The sequence below is a fragment of the Lampris incognitus genome, chromosome 3, assembly GCF_029633865.1.
Source record: "Lampris incognitus isolate fLamInc1 chromosome 3, fLamInc1.hap2, whole genome shotgun sequence".
Taxonomy (NCBI): domain Eukaryota; kingdom Metazoa; phylum Chordata; class Actinopteri; order Lampriformes; family Lampridae; genus Lampris; species Lampris incognitus.
In genome coordinates, this window is record NC_079213.1 from 113,996,592 (window position 1) to 114,015,294 (window position 18,703).

Genomic DNA, 18,703 nt, shown 5'->3' on the forward strand with positions numbered 1-18,703 from the left:
CCACCACAGTGTCTGGCTGGTTAGCCAGCACCTATTCAGTCCAGATGTTCCTGTACACCATCCCAGCCACTTGGTTATGCCTGTCAGTGCTCCTAAGTGCTGGACTGTCTCAGGGGCGTCTTTGCACAGCCTGCATCTTGGCTCTTGTCTGGTGTGGTAGACCCCTGCCGCAACCGATCTGGTCCTGAGTCCCTGTTCTTGTGCTGCTATGATCAGAGACGCTGTGCTGTCCTTCAGTCCAGCCTTTTCTAGCCACTGGTAGGATTCCTTGATACCCGCTACGTCTTCTATCTGTCAACGGTACGTCCCATGGAGGGGCTTGGTCTTCCACAATACCTCCTCTTCTTCCGCTTCTCACCTGCAGCAGTGTTTCAGCAGGAGTCTGCAGGTCTGACAGGGACACGTCTCATCATGAGCTTCTTTTCCTGCAGCGGTGTTTCAGCAGGAGTCTGCAGACCTCACAGGGACATGTCTCATCATGAGCTTCTTTTCCTGCAGCAGTGTTTCAGCAGGAGTCTGCAGGTCTGACAGGGACACGTCTCATCATGAGCTTCTCCCCTGCAGTGGTGTTTCAGCAGGAGTCTCCAGGCCTCACAGGGACACGTCTCATCATGAGCTTCTCACCTGCAGCGGTGTTTCAGCAGGAGTCTGCAGGTCTGACAGGGACACGTCTCATCATGAGCTTCTCCCCTGCAGTGGTGTTTCAGCAGGAGTCTCCAGGCCTCACAGGGACACGTCTCATCATGAGCTTCTCACCTGCAGCGGTGTTTCAGCAGGAGTCTGCAGGTCTCACAGGGACACGTCTCATCAGGAGCTTCTTTTCCTGCAGCGGTGTTTCAGCAGGAGTCTGCAGGTCTGACAGGGACACGTCTCATCAGGAGCTTCTTTTCCTGCAGCAGTGTTTCAGCAGGAGTCTCCAGGTCTGACAGGGACACGTCTCATCAGGAGCTTCTCACCTGCAGCAGTGTTTCAGCAGAAGTTTGCAGGTCTGCAGGTCTGACAGGGACACGTCTCATCAGGAGCTTCTCACCTGCAGCAGTGTTTCAGCAGGAGTCTCCAGGTCTGCAGGTCTGACAGGGACACGTCTCATCATGAGCTTCTTTTCCTGCAGGACAGCGAGCCATTTCTCATCCGACCCAAATCCTGCTCAGATCCACCAGAACTCTCTGCTTTACAGGAGCTTCAGGCGATGAATGAAGCCACCGTGAAAATATTTCATTTGAAAAGTAAAATCACTTCAAGTGGCTCATTAAGGAAATCAGCATCAAATATGGCAAAACTTCTTCCCTTGTTAGGTGAGCCTTCAGCAGCGAGGTGGGTTGCAGGACCACAGTCCAGTTTAGTTAAACTGATTACGTCATATATACTTACATTTCTATATAAGTATATAAACTTACATTTATACTAACATTTCTATATAAGTACATATGATTACATCATACATACTTATATTTATAGATTACATCATATATACTTACACTTCTCACCAGGCTGCGTAACGTTTCTGTCTATCCATCAACACAATGTCAGCAACTGAAGTACTGTGAGGAAAGTTGTTGGTCAAGTGAATTTCACCTCCATTTGAAACTTGTAAACGCTGTAGTTCTAAAACCCAGATAGGGATTAGCAAGAAGACGTTTTCCCCCCAGTGGGGTGAATCTTTTTTTTTTTTTAAAGATTTTTGTGTTTTGTTTTTTTTGCATTTTCTGCCTTTATTTGATAGCAAGAGTCGAGAGAGAGAGAGAGAGAGAGAGAGAGACAGGAGAGTCAGGGAAGAGAGAGACAGTAGAGTCAGGGGAGAGAGAGAGACAGGAGAGTCAGGGGAGAGACAGACAGAAGAGTCAGGGGAGAGAGAGACAGGAGAGTCAGGGAAGAGAGAGACAGTAGAGTCAGGGGAGAGAGAGACAGGAGAGTCAGGGGAGAGAGAGACAGGAGAGTCAGGGGAGAGAGAGAGACAGGAGAGCCAGGGGAGAGACAGACAGAAGAGTCAGGGAAGAGAGAGACAGTAGAGTCAGGGGAGAGAGAGAGACAAGAGAGTTAGGGGAGAGAGAGTCAGGGAAGAGAGAGACAGGAGAGTCAGGGGAGAGAGACAGGAGAGTCAGGGGAGAGAGAGAGACAGGAGAGTCAGGGGAGAGAGAGAAGGGAGAGTCAGGGGAGAGAGAGAGACAAGAGAGTTAGGGGAGAGAGAGACAGGAGAGTCAGGGAAGAGAGAGACAGGAGAGTCAGGGGTGAGAGAGAGACAGGAGAGTCGGGAGAGAGAGACAGGAGAGTCAGGGAAGAGAGACAGTAGAGTCAGGGGAGAGAGAGACAGTAGAGTCAGGGGAGAGAGAGACAGGAGAGTCAGGGGAGAGAGAGACAGGAGAGTCAGGGAAGAGAGAGACAGGAGAGTCAGGGGAGAGAGAGACAGGAGAGTCAGGGGAGAGAGAGACAGGAGAGTCAGGGGAGAGAGAGAGACAAGAGAGTTAGGGGAGAGAGAGTCAGGGAAGAGAGAGACAGGAGAGTCAGGGGAGAGAGACAGGAGAGTCAGGGGAGAGAGAGAGACAGGAGAGTCAGGGGAGAGAGAGAAGGGAGAGTCAGGGGAGAGAGAGAGACAAGAGAGTTAGGGGAGAGAGAGACAGGAGAGTCAGGGAAGAGAGAGACAGGAGAGTCAGGGGTGAGAGAGAGACAGGAGAGTCGGGAGAGAGAGACAGGAGAGTCAGGGAAGAGAGACAGTAGAGTCAGGGGAGAGAGAGACAGTAGAGTCAGGGGAGAGAGAGACAGGAGAGTCAGGGGAGAGAGAGACAGGAGAGTCAGGGAAGAGAGAGACAGGAGAGTCAGGGGAGAGAGAGACAGGAGAGTCAGGGGAGAGAGAGACAGGAGAGTCAGGGAAGAGAGACAGTAGAGTCAGGGGAGAGAGAGACAGGAGAGTCGGGGAAGACAGAGACAGGAGAGTCAGGGGAGAGAGAGAGAGACAGGAGAATCAGGGGAGAGACAGGAGAGTCAGGGGAGAGAGAGACAGGAGAGTCAGGGGAGAGAGAGACAGGAGAGTCAGGGAAGAGAGAGACAGTAGAGTCAGGGGAGAGAGAGACAGGAGAGTCAGGGGAGAGAGACAGGAGAGTCAGGGGAGAGAAAGAGACAGGAGAGTCAGGGGAGAGAGAGAAGGGAGAGTCAGGGGAGAGAGAGACAGGAGAGTCAGGGGAGAGAGAGACAGGAGAGTCAGGGAAGAGAGACAGTAGAGTCAGGGGAGAGAGAGACAGGAGAGTCAGGGGTGAGAGAGAGACAGGAGAGTCAGGGGAGAGAGAGACAGGAGAGTCAGGGAAGAGAGACAGTAGAGTCAGGGGAGAGAGAGACAGGAGAGTCAGGGGAGAGAGAGACAGGAGAGTCAGGGGAGGAGAGACAGGAGAGTCAGGGGCGAGAGAGAGACAGGAGAGTCAGGGAGAGAGAGACAGGAGAGTCAGGGGGAGAGAGAGATAGGAGAGTCAGGGGTGAGAGAGAGACAGGAGAGTTAGGGGAGAGAGAGACCGGAGAGTCAGGGGAGAGACAGACAGAAGAGTCAGGGGAGAGAGAGACAGGAGAGTCAGGGGAGGAGAGACAGGAGAGTCAGGGGCGAGAGAGAGACAGGAGAGTCAGGGAGAGAGAGACAGGAGAGTCAGGGGGAGAGAGAGATAGGAGAGTCAGGGGTGAGAGAGAGACAGGAGAGTTAGGGGAGAGAGAGAGACAGGAGAGTTAGGGGAGAGAGAGAGACAGGAGAGCCAGGGGAGAGACAGACAGAAGAGTCAGGGAAGAGAGAGACAGTAGAGTCAGGGGAGAGAGAGACAGGAGAGTCAGGGGAGAGACAGACAGAAGAGTCAGGGGAGAGAGAGACAGGAGAGTCAGGGGAGAGAGAGACAGAAGAGTCAGGGGAGAGAGAGACAGGAGAGTCAGGGGAGAGAGAGACAGGAGAGTCAGGGGGAGAGAGAGACAGGAGAGTCAGGGGCGAGAGAGAGACAGGAGAGTCAGGGGGAGAGAGAGACAGAAGAGTCAGGGAAGAGAGAGACAGTAGAGTCAGGGGAGAGAGAGACAGGAGAGTCAGGGAGAGAGAGACAGGAGAGTCAGGGGGAGAGAGAGATAGGAGAGTCAGGGGTGAGAGAGAGACAGGAGAGTTAGGGGAGAGAGAGAGACAGGAGAGTTAGGGGAGAGAGAGAGACAGGAGAGCCAGGGGAGAGACAGACAGAAGAGTCAGGGAAGAGAGAGACAGTAGAGTCAGGGGAGAGAGAGACAGGAGAGTCAGGGGAGAGACAGACAGGAGAGTCAGGGGGAGAGAGAGACAGGAGAGTCAGGGGGAGAGAGAGACAGGAGAGTCAGGGGCGAGAGAGAGACAGGAGAGTCAGGGGGAGAGAGAGACAGAAGAGTCAGGGAAGAGAGAGACAGTAGAGTCAGGGGAGAGAGAGACAGGAGAGTCAGGGGAGAGACAGACAGAAGAGTCAGGGGAGAGAGAGACAGGAGAGTCAGGGGAGAGAGAGACAGAAGAGTCAGGGGAGAGAGAGACAGGAGAGTCAGGGGGAGAGAGAGACAGGAGAGTCAGGGGGAGAGAGAGACAGGAGAGTCAGGGGCGAGAGAGAGACAGGAGAGTCAGGGGGAGAGAGAGACAGGAGAGTCAGGGGGAGAGAGAGACAGGAGAGTCAGGGGAGAGAGAGACAGGAGAGTCAGGGGGAGAGAGAGACAGGAGAGTCAGGGGAGAGACAGACAGAAGAGTCAGGGGAGAGAGAGATAGTAGAGTCAGGGGGAGAGAGAGACAGGAGAGTCAGGGGGAGAGAGAGACAGGAGAGTCAGGGGAGAGAGAGACAGGAGAGTCAGGGGAGAGAGAGACAGGAGAGTCAGGGGAGAGAGAGACAGGAGAGTCAGGGGAGAGAGAGACAGGAGAGTCAGGGGAGAGACAGACAGAAGAGTCAGGGGCGAGATAGAGACAGGAGAGTCGGGGGAGAGAGAGACAGGAGAGTCAGGGGCGAGAGAGAGACAGGAGAGTCGGGGGAGAGAGACAGGATGACATGCAGCAAAGGGCCCAGGCTGGGAAGGACTCAGCCTTATGTGGTACAGCTCTACCAGGTGAACCACCGGGGCGCCCCCTGTGGGGGGAATTTTTAAACAGAATTACAAAATCCTCTTAGCTTGCCAAATTAAAACACGCACGCACGCACGCACACACAGACACACACACACACACCAAAGTTACTCCTTGTCATATATTAAGTTCCAATATAACCAATAGACTACATTTAATTAATATATTAAATTAATTAATCAATTAATGAATTAATTGGACACAATAAGAATTACATCTATACTGACTGGACACTAAGAATTATAACTATATGGACTGGACACAATAAGAATTATATCATATGGACTGGACACAATAAGAATTATATCATATGGACTGGACACAATAAGAATTATATCATATGGACTGGACACAATAAGAATTATATCTATACTGACTGGACACAAGAAGAATTATATCTATACTGACTGGACACAATAAGAATTATATCTATACTGACTGGACACAATAAGAATTATATCAATATAGACTGGACACAATAAGAATTATATCTATATGGACTGGACACAATAAGAATTACATCTATACTGACTGGACACAATAAGAATTATAACTATATGGACTGGACACAATAAGAATTATATCATATTGACTGGACACAATAAGAATTATATCTATACTTACTGGACACAATAAGAATTATAACTATATGGACTGGACACAATAAGAATTATATCTATACTGACTGGACACAATAAGAATTATATCAATATGGACTGGACACAATAAGAATTATATCATATGGACTGGACACAATAAGAATTATATCTATACTGACTGGACACAATAAGAATTATATCTATACGGACTGGACACAATAAGAATTATATCTATACTGACTGGACACAATAAGAATTATATCTATATGGACTGGACACAATAAGAATTATATCATATGGACTGGACACAATAAGAATTATATCTATACTGACTGGACACAATAAGAATTATATCATATGGACTGGACACAATAAGAATTATATCATATGGACTGGACACAATAAGAATTATATCTATACTGACTGGACACAATAAGAATTATATCTATACTGACTGGACACAATAAGAATTATATCAATATAGACTGTACACAATAAGAATTATATCTATATGGACTGGACACAATAAGAATTATATCATATGGACTGGACACAATAAGAATTATATCTATACTGACTGGACACAATAAGAATTATATCTATACTGACTGGACACAATAAGAATTATATCTATACGGATTGGACACAATAAGAATTTTATCTATATGGACTGGACACAATAATAATTATATCTATACTGACTGGACACAATAAGAATTATATCAATATGGACTGGACACAATAAGAATTATATCATATGGACTGGACACAATAAGAATTATATCTATACTGACTGGACACAATAAGAATTGTATCTATACTGACTGGACACAATAAGAATTATATCTATACGGACTGGACACAATAAGAATTATATCTATATGGACTGGACACAATAAGAATTATATCTATACTGACTCGACACAATAAGAATTATATCTATACTGACTGGACACAATAAGAATTGTATCTATACTGACTGGACACAATAAGAATTATATCTATACTGACTGGACACAATAAGAATTTTATCTATATGGACTGGACACAATAAGAATTATATCTATACTGACTGGACACAATAAGAATGATATCTATATGGACTGGACACAATAAGAATTATATCTATACTGACTGGACACAGTAAGAATTATATCTATACGGACTGGACACATTAAGAATTATATCTATACGGACTCGACACAATAAGAATTATATCATATGGACTGGACACAATAAGAATTATATCTATACGGACTCGACACAATAAGAATTATATCTATACTGATTGGATACAATAAGAATTATATCTATATTGACTGGACACAATAAGAATTATAACTATACTGACTGGACACAATAAGAATTATATCATATGGACTGGACACAATAAGAATTATAACTATACTGACTGGACACAATAAGAATTATATCTATACGGACTCGACACAATAAGAATTATATCTATACTGATTGGATACAATAAGAATTATATCTATATGGACTGGACACAATAAGAATTATATCTATACTGACTGGACACAATAAGAATTATATCAATATGGACTGGACACAATAAGAATTATATCTATACTGATTGGATACAATAAGAATTATATCATATGGACTGGACACAATAAGAATTATATCATATGGACTGGACACAATAAGAATTATATCTATATGGACTGGACACAATAAGAATTATAACTATACTGACTGGACACAATAAGAATTATATCGATATGGACTGGACACAATAAGAATCATATCTATACTGACTGGACACAACAAGAATTATATCGATATGGACTGGACACAACAGGGGACATTGTTGGGTGTAATTGAATCACCAGCTGCCGACATTATGATAATTAAAAAAGTGGACTTTACAATTTGATTGATTTGATAATATAATAATTTCATATGTGTGTGTGTGTGGACCCTGTGATTGCCTGGCGGCCTGTCCAGGGTGTCTCCCTGCCTGCCACCCAATGACTGCTGGGATAGGGTCCAGCATCCCTGCGACCCTGACAGCAGGATAAGCGGTTTGGATGATGGATGGATGGATGGATGGATGAATAACCAGAACCCACAACGAGAGAGGGAATAGGAAGTGCATCACAGAAAGAGGTGGGGCGTCACTTCAAATGATTTTCTTTATTGATGATTTTTTTCCAACTTGGAATATTTTATTTATTTTTCCTAAAAAACACGAGTCCCTTGTGCCTGCTACACTAACTGGGTGGTGGACAGTAGGGGGCGCTGTTGGTTGGTCAGCAGGGACAAGGGGTGGACGCCTCCATCTCCACCGTCAGTCCTTTGCTCAGGAGGAAAGCTTCCTGCTTTGGCTCCCGCCCGAGGAACTTCTTCAGCATCTCGGAGGCGTCCTCCGAACCGCCAGGTTTCAGAATGCAGTTCCTGTAGTCCAGACCCACCTGAGGTGAGAGAAGGTGGGGTGGGTGGGGGTGGGGGGTCATTGCACTGTTAGACAATACTTAACATTTCCGTTTCATAAAACCTGCTGTTAGCATCGTCAGTGTTTGATGTCAGATTTACAGTTGGCCCTCTAATCCTGCACGAACCAGGTCTGTTGTCTCACGAGTAAACAATGATCAATAATCATTAATAATCAATCCCAATAAACATCGTGTCCAGATGAACTGATTCAGCTTTCTTTGAATAAGCTTTATTTTGTTTTTCTTTTTTGAATTTTTCCTCCTTTTTCTCTGAATTGCACGTGGCCAATTACCCCACTCCTCTGAGACACCCCGGTCTCTGCTCCACCCCCTCTGCTGATCCGGGGAGGGCTGCAGACTACCACATGCCTCCTCCCATACACGTGGAGTCACCAGCCGCTTCTTTTCACCTGACAGTGAGGAGTTTCGCCAGGGGGACGTAGCGCATGGGAGGATCACACTATTCCCCCCAGTTTTCCCTCCCCCCCGAAAAGGTGCCCTGACTGACCAGAGGAGGTGCTAGTGCGGCGACCAGGACCCATACCCACATCTGGCTTCCCACCCACAGACACGGCCAATTGTGTCTGTAGGGACGCCCGACCAAGCCGGAGGCAACACGGGGATTCAAACTGGAGAGCCCCGTGTTGGTGGACAACGGAATAGACCGCCACGCTACCCGGACGCCCTGAATAAGCTTTTTACGTATGTATCTTCATATAAAGTTAGCATGACGTGCACTGTGAGCTGGTCCAACGACAAGACAATTGGGACTAAACTCCTGGAGAACCTCCCCATGACAGCTAATAGCTAGCATGCATGTTTCCATTTCCTTCCATGGCCCCCCAAAGCTGACAGTAAGGAACATTAACATTAACACATTACAAGTATCTCATTCCTCTCCTGCACACCCACATTATGATGCATTCGTAACACGGGGATCGCTGGTGTGAATCCCCGTGTTGGTAGGCAACGGAATAGACCGCCACGCTTCCCCGGAAGGCTGTCAACCTTTAATTTAAATAACTCTGCTAAACCTGTAAAACGCTGATTTCCATGGTTTTACCGTTTTCAACAGCAGCAGCAGATTTACATCGCCAGGTTTTGGTGATTCTAGAGATATGGAATTACAGCTCGAAACACCTTGTTTATTCACCCTTTCACCAGACATGGAGCTCTCGAGCAACGACATGCCCTTTTATTTTGTCATAACAGAACAATGGTACCGACGGTGGTGATGTCGTTTATTCCACCAGGACAAACCCAGCGTCTGTCGATATCAGCACCCACCTTGGGGTTCATGATGCCTTCCTGTTTGAAGCGAGCGTAGAACATATCCGTGGAAAAGACCTCGCTCCACAGGTAACCGTAGTACTGCGCATCGTAACCCCCTGCCAGGTGGCCAAAGGTTGCCGGCATGTTTGTTCCTGAGGGACACAAGGAGAAGGGCGAAAGGTCAGAGGGCAAACTGAATGACCCACTGAGGGACAGTTGACCCCAAGTATTTAAACTCATCTACCTGCGTTACCTCTACTCCAGGCGCACCGGAATCATTTCAGAAGTGTGGGGGGCAACAATGATATCTATGTGTGTGCAGGGTGTACTGTATAGTGCTATAAGAGCGCACCGCAGTGCAGCTCCGTATGCCTGCATTTGTGGTTTTAATACAATAAAGCACGTTATTGAAGACACGTGTCCGCCCCATCATTTTACTTTGTTGCAGTTGGGCATCTCAATGTAGCGTTCTGTGTTGAGCTTGCGCACTTGAGTGATACATTGTATTCAGTTTTGAAATCCCACTCTTTCTGCTGCCTGCCCACGGGGTAGCGCTATAATTCAAACATAAGCCAGCTAGTGCATGTGGGATAAGATACACACATTTCTTGTTCAATTAGCCTAAACTACGAGTTTGGGCTAAGATAGTAACACTGTAGTAGCAAGCAGGCAATAGCAACGCTAATGTTGCCATGTGTTCAGCAGCGCACATCTATCACAAAGCCATATTTAATGAAAATAAGAAAAACAGCTTACTGCTTCACTGTCGCATTCCTCACCAAAACGATTTAGCCACTGGTAAATTATGATTACAAATGCTGTTGCAATGTACCCTTTGATTGAATTAAAATGTGAATATTCTTCCTGATTTATGTCTGCGTGCTTTATTTGACCTCATTTCTTAGAGTGGACGGGAATGATTGAAACGACTTTTTACCGTAAGTGTTGCAATATAGGGGCATTAGTGGGGATAAAGGGATTCCTGTCTTTAAAAAAAATGTGTAAGGAGGGTAAAAGTGGGGGGGGCCAATGGCCCCCTGCCCCCCCCCCATTCCAGCACCCCTGCTCTACTCCTTGCATCCTCACTGTTCCACTGTCCTCCCTCTCATTCATGCATAGGTATTCCGTCTTGCTCCTACTGACTTTCATTCCTCTTCTCTCCAGTGCATACCTCCACCTCTCCTCAACCTGCTCCCTACTCTCACTACACATCACAATGTCATCCACAAACATCATTGTCCACAGAGACTCCTGCCTGATCTTGTCCATCAACCTGTCCATCACAAGAAAGGGCTCAGAACCGATCCTTGATGTAATCCCACCTCCACCTTGAACCCATCTGTCATTCCAACCACACACCTCACCACTGTCACACTTCCCTCATACGTATCCTGCACCACTCCTACATACTTCTCTGCAACTCCCGACTTCCTCATACAATACCACACCTCCTCTCTCGGCACCCTGTGGTATGCTTTCTCTAAATCTACAAAGACACAATGTAACTCCTCCTGGCCTTCTCTATACTTCTCCATCAACATTCTCAAAGCAAACATCACATCTGTGGTGCTCTTTCCTGGCATGAAACCATACTGCTGCTGCTGATCATCGCCTCTCCTCCTCTTAACCTAGCTTCTATTACTCTTTCCCAAATCTTCATGCTGTGGCTGATCAACTTTATACCTCCGTAGTTGCTACAGTTCTGCACATCACCCTTGTTCTTGAAAATCGGTACCAGTATGCTTCTTCTCCACTCCTCAGGCATCCTCTCACTTTCCAAGATTGTGTTAAACAATCTAGTTAAAAACCCCACTGCCATCTCTCCTAAACACCTCCATGCCTCCACAGGTATGTCATCAGGACCAACTGCCTTTCCACTCTTCATCCTCTTCATAGCTGCCCTCACTTCCTCCTTGCTAATCCACCGCACTTCCTGATTCACTATCCCTACAATATCCAACCATCTCTCTCTTTCTCTTTATTCATCAGTCCCTCAAAGTACCAACACTACTTTATAATAACCACATGAGACGTTATCAAAGCTCCAGAGGTCTCAATGATGGTATGCACACAAAACCTCAACTTTATGGATTCATCACTTTCCAGAAACAGCAATGACAGACTAATGTTACTTACACTACACAACTTATAGATAGATAGATAATAGATTTTATTGATCTTGAGGGAAATTAAAGCATCATTAAAGTACTTGGTACCTATAAAATAAAACAGAATGAAGAGATGTAAATTCATACACAGAAGCAGCAGCAGCATTGGGAGAAAAATAAAAAAATAGAAATAAAAATATAGCAGATTTACACTAGGAAGAAGATGCAGCAGCATGTTCACATGTTCACTTATTGTATACTTCACGTAACAGCAAGCCGACGGATGGATGCTGCCCATAACTGAGTAATGAATAAATGTACTGTAGAGGATATAAAATGTACTGTTGAGGATAGAGGATATACTAAAATGTACTGTAGAGGATATAAAATGTACTGTAGAAGATAGAGGATATAAAATGTACTGCAGAGGATATAAAATGTGCTGTAGAGGATATAAAATGTACTGCAGAGGATATAAAATGTACTGTAGAGGATATAAAATGTGCTGTAGAGGATATAAAATGTGCTGTAGAGGATATAAAATGTACTGTAGAAGATAGAGGATATAAAATGTGCTGTAGAGGATATAAAATGTGCTGTAGAGGATATAAAATGTGCTGCAGAGGATATAAAATGTGCTGTAGAGGATATAAAATGTGCTGCAGAGGATATAAAATGTGCTGTAGAGGATATAAAATGTGTTGTAGAGGATATAAAATGTGCTGTAGAGGATATAAAATGTGCTGTAGAGGATATAAAATGTGTTGTAGAGGATATAAAATGTACTGTAGCGGATATAAAATGTGCTGTAGAGGATATAAAATGTGTTGTAGAGGATATAAAATGTACTGCAGAGGATAGAGGATATACTAAAATGTACTGTAGAGGATATAAAATGTACTGCAGAGGATAGAGGATATAAAATGTACTGTAGAGGATACATGGGACGTCCTTACATGATTACAGTGAGTGACAGTATGCAGTATTTGAATATAAGGAATATAAATATGAGCGTTAATGCTGTTGCTTCAGGGTCCCTCCAGGAGGCTGAGGGCAGTGTGGCAGAATGGGGGAGGGGGTTGTCCAGGAGTTATACGAGCTACACACACCATTCTGAAAACACATCTGAACACATCCCATCCGCAGCCAATGAAAATAAGGGCAAGAAAAAAATTTTAACACTAGAACGACCAAGACAGTCATTATGACTGTTTTGTATTTTCAAAGTTTAATAACTTTGTGGGAAAAAAAAAGATACAGACCTGCCGCTCTCGGAATGCTCCTAAAATTGCATATATTTGCATTAAAATAAGATTTTGATTAACTGCACAAAAAAGTCACGATAAGATCTACCTAAAACGACCATGAGCTTTCAAACTGACGGCACGTAATGTGCGCGTCATGTCAGTATTCATGACCTGTGTTGGTGGCGTCATTTCCTTCGTGAAGTTCGTTGCTCTATCCTAGAAACACACTAGCACCCTCCAGTGCAGAGTAATAATCTAAACTTGATGTGTGATCATGTTCAACATGTCTGGTTACAGACGCACCATGACTACCACCGAGGCGTTGCAGTATTTACATGCGTTGGACAGCGGCCATTTTAAATTGTTTAAAAATAGTATTAAAGTTGTTAACATGTTAATTTTGGTGTCAGTTAGTTTCATAACAGACATACTAACACATGTAATGCATTAATATCTCAACTGGGTGTTTATCTTGACACAATATAGAGTTTAAAACCCGGCCGCCATTTTGACCGCCCATGGTCGTTTTAGGCAGGAGTGAAAGCCCGGTTATAAATAAAAGCCAGAGAGACAAAGTCAGCAGTTGGGAAGACTCCAATGCTGGTGATCCATTTGTCCAAGTAAAGAGCCTATGAGCAAGGCAAAGGCCCTCGCATACTCACTCCTTGTGAATAGGACCCAATCTGGACCCAAGAAATTCAAATAAATGGCAAAAAGTGAAACATAGCAAAAGCCAGCCAGCCAAAACTGAGGTGCTCTTCAGCACCACCTAGTGGAGGTATACCTGCTGGCAACACCCCCGGCTCTCCACCGGCAGAGACTGGTAACTGGACTGCATTTTATACAGCGCTTTTCTAGTCTAAAGACCACTCAAAACTCTATATTACCTCAAATTACCTGTATTATCTCAGATTAGCAATTCATCTGGATTATCTCAGATTATCAATTCATCTGGATTATCTCAGATTCAGTTCATCTGTATTATCTCATATTATCAGTTCATCTGTATTATCTCAGAATATCAATTCATCTGTATTATCTCAGATTATCAATTCATCTGGATTATCTCAGATTCAGTTCATCTGTATTATCTCAGATTATCAATTCATCTATATTATCTCAGAATATCAATTCATCTGTATTATCTCAGATTATCAATTCATCTGGATTACCTCAAACACGTTCTTTGGATTCCATATTGATAGCATACAGGAGGCCAAACAAGTACACACATATCCTGGAGAAGCAAAGTGTCTTCCATGATGATCGCTGTGTTGACCTGACAGCAGCAACACCATCCTCAAGCACTGTGAGGGTTCCAGTTTTTCAAGAGACAAGACTCTACCGAGTCACATGTTCAAAAACCGTGGCGGTCACTTTGACCGCCCATGGTCGTTTTAGGTAGGAGTGAAATCCCGGTCGTTCTAGTGTTAAATACAGGAAAAAGGGAAAGAAACTTGATGAACAGAGAAGGGAGTAATGTGCAGGTGAATGGGAGACCACAGACGGGAGAAAAGTTAACCGATTTGTGGCGGGAACACGAGTGTCTGTACGACCTGACCTGCAGGACCGTTCATAACCGCATCGACAAAGAAAGAAATGCGTCTCGGGTTCGTTTTGCTGGCACCACCTCATGGCAACGTGAGGGTTTGTGTTCCTGTGTGAGTTCAGTTCAGTTCAGTTGTAAGTCTGGTCGGGTGTAAACCCGGTTTTTCAGCCATCATAAAAAAATCTACAAAAAAAAAAAAAAAAATCAGTACGTGTGAGACGCCCAGTTTTTTCATAATGTGTAAGAATTTAAAAGTTGTGTACTATAGTGCCACTCTAAAGGAATTCTGCCTTCACCGGTCTGTGTGTGTGTGTGTGTGTGTGTGTGTGTGTGTGTGTGGGTCTGTGTGTACAGACTACCTGCTGAGGCTGGTACCCCTAGGATCTCCTGGCAGAGCCTGGCATACTCCTCCGCTGGGTCCAGACCGGTCTTGGTGTGGAGAGCCTGGTCTACCTTGGCCAGAACGATCTGCCTCAGGTTAAACAGACCTGGGAAAGAGACGCTGATTCAGTACTGCGAGTTTGTTTTCTCGTCAAGAACCACAGCTCATGAATCCTTCCAGGAACTACTACTCAGTCAGTAGAAGTAAAAACTAAAGTTAATTCCGTGGTTTTCCAGCTTTCTGTGGGACATACAGGGTTTTCCAGCGGGTAGTTTTGGGATCTAATCATTTTACCAATTTGTAATTCATTCAAAATCCAAATATTAAAAACGTTGGCATGAGAAGCCTCTTTATATCAGCCTAGAGTGGAGTGACGGAATAAAAGATGTTCACCCATCAGCGAATTAACTGTACCGTCAGTTCATATTCACAGATGATCAAGTGAACTGAGGTGAACCCCAATAAAGCCCGTCACTGTTAGATGATTAAAAACGTCCTCCTGGGGTGTCCTGGTGATTCAGACCCAGCCCCCCCCCTTTTCTCCCAATTGTACTTGACCAATTACCCCACTCCTCTGAGCCGTCCCAGTCTCTGCTGCACCCCCTCTGCTGATCCGGGGAGGGCTGCAGACTACCACATGCCTCCTCCAATACATGCGGAGTCACCAGCCGCTTCTTTTCACCTGACGGTGAGGAGTTTCGCCAGGCGGATGTAGCGCATGGGAGGATCGCACTATTCCCCCCAGTTCCCACTCCCCCTGAACAGGGGCCCCGACCGACCAGAGGAGGCGCTAGTGCAGCGACAACGACACATACCCACATCCGGCTTCCCACCCGCAGACACGGCCAATTGTGTCTGTAGGGACACCCGACCAAGCCAGAGGTAACAAAGGGATTCGAACCGGCGATCCCCGTGTTGGTAGGCAATGGAATAGACCGCTACGTTACCCGGACGCCCTCAGACCCGGCTGTGAGACCTTTGCCGCATGTCTTCTCCTACACTCCTCCCCCTGTGTTTCCTGTCTATCTCTGCTGTCCTGTCGAATATAAGCTAAAAATGCCACACCAAAACATAATTAAACAGGGAAAAAAAGTTCTCCTGCAGGGAATTAAGATGAAGACACAGGCTAATTTAAGCCCCATCATTCGTTTTTTTTACAGTTGTGTTGTACTTACACTGATGAGCCAAAACATTATGACCACCCACAGGTAAACAGAATAACGCTGACCATCTCCAAACAAGGGCACATGTCAAGGTGTGGGTGGATTAGATGGTGAGCGTACAATCAGTTCTCCGAGTCACCGTGTTGGATGAAGGACACATGGGCAGGAGTCAAGACCTGAGCGACTTTGACAAGGGCCAGATTTCTGGGTCAGAGTTTCTCTGAAACGGCAAGGCTTGTGGGGTGCTCCCAGTCACCAGTAGCGAGTACCTACCGACAGTGGTCCGAGGAGGAACAAACCACAAACCGGTGACATAGGGTGTTGGGCGCCCAAGGCTCATCGATGCGTGAGGGCAGAGAAGGCTATCCTGTCTGGTCCAAACCGACAGAAGGTATACTGTGGCACAAATCACACAAAACTTTAACGATGGTTACAGGAGAAATGTGTCACAACACACAGTGCATCACACCCTGCTGGTTATGGGGCTACGTAGCCGCAAATCAGTCAGTGTCCATGATGACCCCTGTCCACCATCGAAAGCGCCTACAAATGGCATGCAAGCGTTGGAAATGGACCTTGGAACAGTGGGACAAGTTCGCCTGGTCCGATGAGTCCCGTTTAGATTATGTGGATTACCGTGTATGTGTGCACCGTTTACCTGGGGAGGTGATGGCACCAAGACACACTGTGGGAAGATGACAAAAAGGTGGAGGGAATGTGATGCTCTGGGCAATGTTCTGCTGGGAAATACCTGAGTCCAGCCATTCATGTGGATGCCAATTTGACACGTGCCACCTACCTAAACATAATTGCAGACCACGTACATCCCTTCATAGCAACGGTATTCCCTGATGGCAGTGGCCTCTTTCAGTAGGATAATACGCCCTGCCACACTGCAAACATTGTTCAGGAATGGTTTGAGGAACATGATGAAGTGTTCAACGTGTTGCCCGGGCCTCCAAATTCTCTGGATCTAAATCCGATTGAGCATCTGTGGGATGTGTTGGAATAACAAGTCTGATCCGCAGCAGCTCAACCTCACAACTTACAGGACTTGAAGGATCCGCCGCTAATGTTTTGGTGCCAGATACCACACAACACCTTCAGGGGTCTTGTGATCCATGCCTCAGTGAGTTGGCGCTGTTTTGGCAGCACACAGAGGACCAACAGCATATTAGGCAGTGGGTCATAATGTTTTGGCTCATCAGTGTATGCTGTACTTATACCAACCCAGCAGTGAATGCTTCCTCATAGACGTCTCCCAGCTTGGTTCAGTATGGGTTTGACAGAGGCCTGCTGGGAAAACACCCAAATGTATTTGGTACCGACCCATTTTCTAATGCGGTTGGCGGAGTTACATGTTAGCTTTTGCTGGCTGTTCGGTTTTCTCATGGAAAACCACAGGGTACTGTACCATAAACCATAGTTTGGTCCAGATGGGGTTTTCAGCAGTACCAGCGGAACATGTAAGAAGAGAGTGTGAGTACAGACCGGTGTTGGCGAGGCGGGACTTGATGAGTTTGTCCAGCAGCTCATCGGGGATTGGACTTCCTGTCTTGTAATGTCTGGACATCCTCTGCAGCGGCTCCCGCTCCCACACCCAGTTCTCCAACATCTGGGAAGGAGCTTCCACAAAGTCCCGCTCCACATGCGTTCCACTAAACATGGCATAGTCGGCCTGGACGGCCAGACAGCGCACAAAGATATCAAAAAGAGGATGGAGGGTTATTTATCCTGTAAACACACACACACTTGTATGACTATTCTAAATGTATATATAAACAGTACTACGAGTTTACTTCCTTCACAACCAGTCTCTACATGCAAGTTAAACATTGGATTTTGATCAGATTAAGGTAATAATCTGATGAGTGAAACTGCCATTAAAACACGTTAATCAACCATTTTACTCAAATGAAGGTGTAAACTGATGCAAGCGTCATGTGATTAATGTGTGATTCGCTGTGATTTGTATTGGCCTTGAAACAGATTTCTTTCAGAGAACTGGTTGAAAATGACTGAATCTAACTGGAAACAACAGATCAACACAGCGAGCGGTGATAAAGACGATGAACAAGCCACCGCACACTCGCTACTCCCATACAAATATCTGTGAATGGTCGTTTATTTTTATCTATTTTTAGGATTTTTTTCCTGTTATTCTCCCCAGTTGTACTTGGCCAATTACTCCACTCTTCCGAGCCGTCCCGGTCTCTGCTCCACCCCCTCTGCTGACCCGGGGAGGGCTGCAGGATACCACATGCCTCCTCCAGTACACATGGAGTCACCAGCCGCTTCTTTTCACCTGACAGTGAGGAGTTTCACCAGGGAGACGTAGCGCGTGGGAGGATCACACTATTCCCCCCAGTTCCCCCTCCCACCCAAACAGGGGCTCCGACCGACCAGAGGAGGCGCTAGTGCAGCGACCGGGACACACACCCACATCTGGCTTCCCAGCCACAGACATGGCCAATTGTGTCTGTAGGGACGCCTGACCAAGCAACACGGGGATTCAAACCAGCGATCCCCATGTTGGTAGGCAACGGAATAGACCGCTACGCTGTGCGGACGCCCCCAGGATGTTTTTTCTGGGTAAAATAGGAGTGCGACTCTGATCCCGTTAGCCAGCAGCTCAACAACACAGCTGTCTGCAGGAAACAGACACATCTGTGGAAAAACACTCATGTTCAGTAAAATGAAGGTTTTAAAATCATCAAGGTTTTAGATGATGGACGAACAAACAAAAGTGGAGACACTTTCCGAAAAGTCTCAAACACAAAGTTGGCCCTCTGTTCCACAATCTGACTATCCAGCGAATCTTGCAGAGTCAGATCATTGAAGAGA

At 45.8% G+C, this 18,703-nt stretch overlaps 1 protein-coding gene across 1 annotated transcript in view; it reads right to left on the reverse strand.

The window, feature by feature from the left end:
* Positions 1-7,825: 7,825 nt before the first annotated feature.
* Positions 7,826-18,703, reverse strand: part of thop1 (thimet oligopeptidase 1) — a 50,934-nt gene continuing 40,056 nt past the window's right edge. Inside the window, exons 11-14 of the mRNA XM_056276622.1 lie at positions 17,351-17,537; positions 14,674-14,802; positions 9,426-9,562; positions 7,826-8,117 (exon numbers count right to left, since the gene is read on the reverse strand). Of these exons, the coding sequence (XP_056132597.1) occupies positions 7,956-8,117; positions 9,426-9,562; positions 14,674-14,802; positions 17,351-17,537 (615 nt within the window). The 3' untranslated portion in view covers positions 7,826-7,955. The remainder of the gene's footprint in view (positions 8,118-9,425; positions 9,563-14,673; positions 14,803-17,350; positions 17,538-18,703) is intronic.